Source organism: Lepidochelys kempii, chromosome 3 (assembly GCF_965140285.1).
Source record: "Lepidochelys kempii isolate rLepKem1 chromosome 3, rLepKem1.hap1, whole genome shotgun sequence".
NCBI classification, from domain to species: Eukaryota; Metazoa; Chordata; order Testudines; family Cheloniidae; genus Lepidochelys; species Lepidochelys kempii.
The window spans coordinates 196,497,273-196,507,001 of record NC_136382.1 but is presented as its reverse complement, the minus strand read 5'-3'; the positions used below and the strand labels follow the sequence as shown (position 1 = coordinate 196,507,001).

At 40.4% G+C, this 9,729-nt stretch overlaps 2 protein-coding genes across 5 annotated transcripts in view; one reads left to right on the top strand and one right to left on the bottom strand.

The window, feature by feature from the left end:
• The window catches only part of VPS54 (VPS54 subunit of GARP complex), a 107,899-nt gene that overhangs the window by 11,744 nt on the left and 86,426 nt on the right, over positions 1-9,729 (bottom strand). The gene's annotated exons all lie outside the window — the stretch shown is intronic.
• UGP2 (UDP-glucose pyrophosphorylase 2) overlaps positions 1-9,729 on the top strand; it is a 40,410-nt gene that overhangs the window by 21,252 nt on the left and 9,429 nt on the right. For all 4 annotated transcript variants that reach the window (XM_073339527.2, XM_073339525.2, XM_073339524.2 and 1 more), the window contains one exon: positions 9,130-9,315. In XM_073339527.2, coding sequence (XP_073195628.1) covers positions 9,130-9,315 — 186 coding nt within the window. The remainder of the gene's footprint in view (positions 1-9,129; positions 9,316-9,729) is intronic.

The window sequence follows — 9,729 nt, the reverse complement described above, 5'->3', positions numbered from 1 at the left end:
AAAGAAGGGGTGGGCAAAATATGGCCCGTGGGGGCAGTGTTTGTGGGTGTGGGCAGTGCATGGAGACCCGCTGTCCCCCCCAAGGGGCATGTAGAGATGTGCCAGCAGCAGCCGGCCGCAACCGCTTCTGGGAGCGGCATGGGGCCACGGAATGCAGGCAGCCAGCCTGAGCCGTGCTGCTCGCCAGGAGCCACCTGTGGTAAGTGCCTCCTGGCCAGAGCCTGCACCTCACACCGCACCCCAAATCCCTGTGCCAGGTCAGAACCCCCTCCTACACTCAAACTTATTCCCAGACCCTGCACCTCAATCCCCTGCCCCAGCCCGGAGCCCCTTCCTGCACCAAACTTCCTCCCAGAGCCCATACCCATCTCCCTCTCCTGCACCCCAACACTCTGCACCAGCCTGGAGCTCCTTCCTGCACCCAAACTCCCTCCCAGACCCTGCACCCCCTCCATTAATATTGTAGAAATGTGCGGCCCATGATAACTTACCAAAATTCATGGAGTGGCCCTCCTATGAAAATTATTGCCCACCCCTGTTCTAAAGCATCCAAATTCTCTTTTCCTTTGAAGTGTAACTGCAGTAACTGAGTAATCATGCTTGGCATTCAAACTCTCTCCTTTAACTTGACCCAAAGCCATGGGCTTGATGCAGGAGTTACTGGGTAAAATTCCATGGCTCTCAAAATCTACAAAAATTCTCCTCCTGCTTGACTCAAATAGCATTGCCACCAAGAATGCCTTACTCTCTTTTGCTGGATTATGTGGAGCAGTGTGTGGTATGTCTATTTAAATATAAACATAAAATAATGCAACATGACTATATATAACTTTCTTTCCCCATCATTCATTCCTTGAGTGGTGCTAGTTTAAAATGCTGTCTTTTACCATGTACTTTACAGTGAGCTGGCTGTAGCTCTTTTTTAAATTACGTTTAAAAAAAAAAGTGAACTTGGACTTCTAATATCAATCTCTTAATTCTCTGCACCTCTCTTCCTGGAATAAATGAGCTTCTCTTCCTAGGTTATAAATAAAACAACTGTATGGAACTTGAAAGCCTCCTCTGTCATAATTTTCGTTGAATAACCCTAGGTATTGGCAGTTACATTCCTGTTGAAGAAGAACTGTACTGTTACTCTGCAACATAAAGTACTTGTACAGGCAATATGAAAAGGCCCTTTTTATTTTTACAGTTTGTTCTTGGAGCTGTCTCTTTCATGGAGACTTGATATTGATGTTACACTAGGTTGGCTGAGGCACGTTCTAGTGACCATTTACTTGATTTGTACTCCCCCAGCCCTCTGTGTTGGTGCTAATAGTTGAGTTGGATTGGAACTCAGACTAAATTCCAGATTACCAACATTTGAATCTTTGCTGTAATCTCTGAATCACATGGTGACAGTCTAGGATTGTGGGTGTTTAAAATGAGTTTGCCCCACACCTATGGGAGAAGAATAATTTAGGAACCTGAATTTCTCAGAGTTCTCCAAAATCTCACTGGGTGAGCAGGGGTGGTTTCTGAAGACCCCACTTATGTAAAAGTCCCCAATTTCTCCCTCCGTGGCATATACCTCCTTTAGAAGCCAAGCTGCAATAGGCTGAAGGTTATCTGTATTTTCCCATCCACCTCCACTGCCATTTCTGGGGAGGGAAAGGGGAAGTAAGGGTAGAAGTCCTAGAGGGGAATTAGTGCTGTTTTGAGCCTGCTTCCACTCCCTTTGCCATGCTTAAGGGGAGGGAAACATCAGGGCTAATGTATGGGATTGTATTTGATACTATGGAAATTGAATCTCAGATTACATAATAGTATCCTTAAAACCATTAGGGGATAGTGCACACACATTCTTTTTAGAAAGCTTACCTATCGCTTTCCTTGCATGTTTACCCCATTTTCCACCTACTGACTTGATGTAGGAACAGATATTTCCTCTAATTACATATTATTATGCACAAAAATCCAGGATGCTACTTACTAGACCTTCCAGAGTACGTAATATGTCCTTTTTAGGTTCAATGGGTACATAAATGACTGTCTTTGATATAGTTTAAAAAGCCAAACTTCCCACAGATCTCTTCTAGACGATGGTGTAAAAAGAGTATTAGATTTGTTTAAACCTGTTATAGGACTGATCATACAAAGGTGGGTTCATTCTTCTGGTTAAATGTATAGTCTCAAGATTTTACTGTAGTTTACAGAGTTCATTAATTTAAGTGTGTGAAATCTCGGATTATAGTAATACAAATCAGGATACTATGCTCTGGCATAGATGTAAAGGCTTGTTTTAATTGACAAGTTTGAGTATTCAGCTTGTGGTTTTATTTGCAAGCTCCTTGGAAAGACAACTGAAACAATCAGTTTGTCTAATTGTTTTAAGGCAGTGTACCTAGAATCTGAAGCTTATCACTTCACATAAGATTTGGGGGGTACGACTATTTTAATCTTTACATCACTTACATTAGGTAGCTCTACTACATAATGGAGGCATTAAATTAAATGCTAACTTTCTTAAAAGGAATCTTGATGAAGATTCATTGGGTTTATATTTGCAATATCAAACAGCCATCTTTGTGGAGTAACAGAGCAGGTTCTAGAAGTGTATGCTGTGGGTTCCTCTGAGGAACAATTCTTTTTTCTCTAGCGTGTAGGATGTGACTAGCTTCTGAAGACCTGTTTTTTTAAATAACTAAAATAGATGTATGATCTCTCGGTATTGCTAGGTAGAGAATCTTCTTTGGGTCCTATTACTTCCTGGGATAAGAAGGCATGGGATAGTTAGTCTTGATGTTTGTTGCAATCACTGTTCAATCTGACTAGCAAATTAGTCAAATTTAAACTTCATTTTGGTAACATCTTTAGTTAATTTATAATGGAAAGTTAAGTAAATTCATCTTAATCTTTCTTTCTTAAAAAGGTGTTGGGGGAGAGGGGGGTTAAGGTTTGTTTTCCTGGATAACTGCTTTAAACAAACTTATTAACAAGGTAAGGTAAAGTATTTGGCCAGATTCAGTTCTCATTTATATTGGGGGAGGGAGGTGGAAATCTGGAGCAGCAATGTTAATTTGACACATCTCTGATAATGGAGTTACTCCAGATTTATTACTGATCTAATAGAGTAGTAGTAGCTGAGCCTCAGCATCTCCAGGTTGAAACTTTGAGAGCTGGAATTTGATTTCCTAATTTCACACTGCAGAGTCACTGAGGATCTGTTCATTAGTTGGCTAGTGTCAAAGTGCTGGACATCCTGAGATCTTGTTTGAATGTTTTTGCACATCAGCAGTGTGAAGCAGTATTATGGGAGGTAACATGGGTACACTTGTAAGAGAGAGAAGTTTTTTTTATCCTAACGTTGGTAGGTTCAGTCTAAAATCTCTAATCCAACAGAAGTTTCCCTTTCCCTTCGAGGACCTGAGTTCAGGGTCCAGTTTCTTCAGTAATACTCTGTCTTTACTCGTTAATGACTGAAATAGAATATAGTTTGATTCTTTCTTTGCTCTTACTGTTTAGAGAGCAAGAGGTATACTACCCTCTCTTCCTCAAAATTACTTCTCTAAGGAAACTTATAAACTAAACTTATTTAGACTTTGCATGCAATGAAGCCTTTGTAATTCAGGATGTGTGTATGTATTACTTTACTGATTCCTCAACCCCTTCACCACTCTATATGTTAACTCAAGAACTGAAAGAGAAAACATACATTAAAATCTTTGGGAGACCGTTTCCATCTTGACTTTTTAGATTCCAAAGCCAGAAGGTACCACTGTGATAATCTAGTCTGACCTCCTGTAAAGTACAGGCCATAGAATTTCCCCCAGATAATTCCTATAGCAGATCTTTTAGAAGAAACATCCAATCTGGATTTAAAAATAGTCAATGATGGAGACTCTACCATGACCCTTGGTAAATTGTTGCAGTTAATTACCCTAACTTAAAAATGTAGGCCTTATTTCCAGTCATCTGAATTCAGCTCTTAGCCATTGGACAGTGTTCTATCTTTTTCTATTAGAATGAAGAGCCCATTATTAAATATTTGTTCCAGTGTACGTATTTACATAATCATGTCACCGCTTAACCTTCTCTTTGTTAAGATGAACAGACTCAAGAAGCTCAATCTATCACTGTATGGCATGTTTTCTAATCATTCTCATGCTTCTTCTCTGAACACTCTCCAATTTATCCTTCTTGAACTGTGGACACCAGAACTGGACACAGTATTCCAGCAGTGGTTGCACTCGTGCCAAATACAGAGGTAAAATAACCTCTCTACTCCAACTTGAGATTCCTGGTTTATATATCCAAAGATTACATTCGCCCTTTTGGTTGCAGTATATCTCTGGGAGCTCATCTTCAGCTGTTATCCACCACAACCCTAAAATCTTTCAGTTACTGCTTCCCAGGATAGAATCCCACATCCTGTAAGCATGGCCTGTATTCTTTGTTCCTAAATGTATACATATACATTTAGCCATATTAAAATGCATATTATTTTGTTGCACCCAGTTTTCCAAGCAATCCAGATCCCTGTCGGTGACCTGTCCTTTTTGTTATTTACCGCTCCCTTAATTTGTGTGCTATCTGCAAACGTTATCAGTTATGATTTTATATTTTTTTCCAGGTCACTAATAAAAATGTAAAATAGCATAGGGCCAAGAACTGATACCTGTAGGACCCCACTAGAAACTGTGACAAAGTTTGTCCTCTGCTTTAGTGGGTCCTGCGCTTATTGGCGGATTTACTCACCTCAGAGGTTCGTGGCAGTCCTCAGTTTGGCCACTTTCACAGCTCAAATCTGCTGTTCGCTCAGTTAGCCTCATCACTCGCCAGCATGGGGAAAAGGAAGAAGAACAATCCCCGCAGTCTCTGCTGATCCACCTAGTGGATTAGGGAACAGGCCAGAGACCTTCCCTTCTGATGGAACCCACAGTCCAGATCAAGTCCTCCAGTATCAAGTAGAGAGTTGGGGGGATGGAGGGAACCTGGGCCCACCCTCTACTCCAAGTTCCAGCCCAGGGCCCTGTGGATTGCAGCTCTCTACAGTGGCTCCTGTAACAGCTGCATGACAGCTACAACTCCCTGGGCTACTTCCCCATGGTCTTCTCCCAACACCGTCTTAGTCTCACCACAAGACCTTCCTCCTGATGTCTGATAATGCTTGTACTTCTCAGTCTTCTAGTAGTATGCCTTCTCACTCTCAGCTTCTTGCGCCTCTTGCTCCCAGCTCCTCGCATGCACACCACAAACTGAAGTGAGCTCCTTTTTAAAACCCAGGTGCCCTGATTAGTCCGCCTGTCTTAATTGATTTTAGCAGCTTCTTGATTGGTTGCAGGTGTTCTAATCAGCCTGTCTGCCTTAATTGTTTCCAGAAAGTTCCTGATAGTTCTGGAACCTTCCCTGTTACCTTATCCAGGGAAAAGGGACCTACTTAATCTGGGGCTAATATATCTGCCTTCTATCACTCTCTTGTAGCCATTTGGCCTGACCCTGTCACAAAACACACCCGCTTTGAGATGATTCCCCTGTTTACAATTACATTTTTAGACCTGTCAGCACATATTAAATGGATTAAAAACTGACTGTGTTAATTTTATATTGTTCCACTATTTTAATCAAAATGTCATGTGTGTCCATGTCAGATGGCTTACATAAATCTAAGTCTATTACATCAACACTATTCCTTTATCAAACAAACTTTCCACCTTATAAAAACAAGATTGATAGGATCTATTTTCCATAAACCCATGTTGATTGGCATTAATTTTATTACCCTCCTTTAATTCTTTACTAATTGAGGACCATATCAGCCACTCCATTATCTTGGCCTGGGATTAATGTCAGACTCAGAAGCCTATAATTACTTGTGGTGTAAATGCAGCATATACGTATATGGTGCTATACAAGTAATAAACTCTGGACTCTCATTTTGTTAGGTAAGTAAGGAGGAACTTATTTCAGAATATTTTTATAAAAATTTTGTTTGAGTGGGTTGGCTTGTTCCCTGGATCTTCCCTTCGTGCAGGAAAGGGTGTGGGGGAGCACTACCCACAAGTATTTGGAAAATCCACACACCCAGGGCAAGTAGGAAACTCTACAACTGATGGTACTATGCAGGAAAATCTAAGGTTTCTTATTTATAGAAGTAAAATGCGAGCCCGTAGAGTTACAAAGATTACCTCTGTTTGCATTTGGTAAACTTCATAATTTAATTTAAGTTTGAGATATGTTATTTACGCTCCAAAACCTAGCCCATTAAGTAGCTACGGTTGTTCTGTAATGTGTCCTAGTGTTAGGATATAGGACACTGGCCACCCTCATTTGTAAACTTCCTAATCTTGCAGGAAAATTTAAAATGCCATTTTTTGTAAGAATCCATTAAAAGTATCAGTTTCTTCCACTGAAATACCATGCATATTAAACGCAAATCAAATCTTCATTATTAAAAGTTTTTGAAGGAATGGAAACTGGCATGTTGCCTTAAAGGTGATTAGTCAGTTACTTATGTTAATAAACACTTTGTGCCTGGGGCCAGTGTTCTAAGGTAATGGAGTAACTACAATAGATTGCACTATGATACTTCTGTTAGGCAAACTTCCACTATTTGAATAACAAGGTTGCAATGGCACAATGACTAACTAGACAACTACGGCCATGTCTACACTACACGCTGGCTCGGCGGGTAGTGATCTATCTATCTGGGATCAATTTATCGCGTCTAGTGTAGACGCAATAAATCGATCCCCAGTCGCTCTGCCATCGACTCCGGAACTCCACCTCGGTGAGTGGCCGCTGTCGATCCCGTGCTGCGAGGATGCGAAGTAAGTGATTCTAAGTCGATCTAAGGTACGTCGACTTCAGCTACACTATTCTCATAGCTGAAGTTGCATATCTTAGATAGATTTCTCCTCCCCCCCCCCCAGTGTAGACCAGGCCTAAGAAAAGATAAGTTTAAAAGTAGCAGCCCTGTTAGTCTGTATTTGCAAAAAGAACAGGAGTACTTGTGGCACCTTAGAGACTAACAAATTTATTAGAGCATAAGCTTTTGTGGGCTACGGCCCACTTCATCGGATGCATAGAATGGAACAAATAGTAAGAAGATATATACACACATACAGAGAAGGTGGAAGTTGCCACCTGTTGCAAAGTGTACAGTTGCAAACTGTAAGAGGCTAATTAATTAAGATGAGCTATTATCAGCAGGAGAAAAAAACTTTTATAGTGATAATCAAGATGGCCCATTTAGACAGTTGACAAGAAGGTGTGAGGATACTTAACATGGGGAAATAGATTCAATATGTGTAATGACCCAGCCACTCTAGTCTCTATTTAAACCCAAGACTATTCAAAAACAGACTCCAAGGAGAAACTGCTGAGCTTGAATTAATATGCAAACTAGATACCATTAACTTGGGTCTGAATAAGAGACTGGGAGTGGCTGGGTCATTACTTCCACCTTCTCTGTGGGTGTATATATATCTATCTTCTCACTGTATGTTCCATTCTATGCATCTGATGAAGTGGGCTGTAGCCCACTGTGGGCTCTGTGTAGCTGTGGGCTCTAATAAATTTGTTAGTCTCTAAGGAGCCACACGTACTCCTGTTCTTTTTGTTTTTTGTTTGTTTTTTTTGAGAAAAGATAAGTTCATTTAATGGAAAGCAAGCTCCTTCCTAGTTGTACATGGCAGAATTTAACTGATGTAAGAGTTTCCTTCTAATCTACCATTTTGTTGTATAGGTCAGGAATATCAGTTGTGCAATACAGTGTTTTTCCTCTGCACTCAACCAGAACATGAACTTTTTGTTCTCGTGTAATGTGGTTTTCCATTTTTCCCCCCGCTCTTCCTCCAGCATACCCAAAATGAATGTGAAGTCCTCAGGTTTATTTAGTCCATGTCTTGTTATAAATCAGATGCAGTTCTGCTACATTCCAACCAGAACTGAAGTAATTTGTGTCATTGTGCTGGAAGTTTTTGAAGCATTTGGATTTTTTTTCAAATGCCATAAATAATCTGTGTAATGTTTTAATCCTCTAAAAAGCTTCCTTCAAAAGAAAAAAATGTAGAAAAACATTCGATAGCCTTATTGTATTAGATCAATCCAGAACTATTAAAACAACGTCACTGTAACAATTCCTTCCCATTTTTGTGTGTGTGTGTAGGCATTCTCTAGTAAAGTTACAACTGAGGTTTTTTTTAGAAGGCCTAATTTTGTATACATACTGACCCACTCCAGAATCCAGAAAAGTCCTATCACCTTTAAAATTGATAGAACTTTTTCTGCAAAATTTGAAGTGAATTGGCTGAGAATAGTCTGAAAATAGAAGGGTTAGAAGAATTTTGGAACTTTTGCTGCAAGGTGGAAAAAAATTAACTGGACTTAGTAGCCGGAACCAACATTAATCTGATTTAAAAATTATTTGCAAGAGTTTTTGAAACTTAGCCTGCTCTGCTTGTTTACTCTGGTGACCTTAGTACAGAACATCAAGAAACTGCAGCAAGAGTAAGCTACTTTTAAAAGGAAGAAAAAGTCAATCCTTTTTCTTGCACAGAGAAAGACTTGACTTGATTGATAGGCAGGCTTGCTATTGGGGTGGGTGGGTTGGACTTTGTGAGCTTTTAAAAAAAAAAATTCTCTTGCTGACCTCGGGTGGACCACTGTAAGTGGGGGAATGCCATCCTGATCTACTCCTTATTTCTGTTCATACCCAGCCCACTTCCCTCTTCCAGCCCACAGGGAAAGTGATGGGGAGTATCTGCATTTAAATAAGGCTTTAATTTTCCTTGACACTTTTGTCTATATAAAAAACAAAAAAAATTTTTGCGAGAGATTATTTAACAAACTGTATTGTATTTGTTGTTTTAAGCTGTCTAGGGTAGGAACCTTATCTTCCTGCATGTCTATAATATGCTGGGCACTCTAGTGATGCCTCACAAATAAATTTGGATATTGGTGAAGATTAAATTAACTTCTAAAATTTGAGAAGGGGTGTGTGTGTGTGTCTGTCTGTCTGTTCTGCTAGAAATCCTTTCTTACCCTTCCTCACCACTAACAAGAGCTAGAAAAAGATTTTAGAGGTTTATTTCCATCACCTCTGACAGACTTACTTGAATACCTTCTAAAATTGCTGCTTCCTTACAGATTCAGCCCTATGAGAAGATAAAGGCCAGGGGGTTGCCTGTTAACATCACCTCAGTCTTGAACAAACTGGTTGTAGTGAAACTAAATGGTGGCTTGGGCACCAGCATGGGCTGTAAAGGCCCAAAAAGTCTTATCGGGGTGCGGAATGAAAACACCTTCTTGGACCTGACAGTTCAGCAGATTGAGGTAAGAAACTTGATCTGCTCTGAAAGCCACTGTGGAAACTACATGCTTTGTGAATCAGAGTGTAGACTAAAACTCTTACTGAAATTCTTGCTAATATAGAAACACTTCCACTGACGAATCTGACTCAATAAAAAATTGAAACTGGGCCATCTGAGTGGTACTGCTCTGCGCTACTGGGTAGGAAACTGGAATCAGATCCCTGTTCTGCTCTCTGTGTCACTAGTGATTGGGAGTGCTGTGAGTTATTGCACCTGGACTGGATTGTGAGCACCACTTAGTAGTGATGCACACTGCCACTCCTACCATGGCTGAGTAAGTAGCAGCATTAACAGAGATGGAAGGAGAAAAGGAGTACTTGTGGCACCTTAGAGACTAACTAATTTATTTGAGCATAAGCTTTCGTGAGCTACAGCT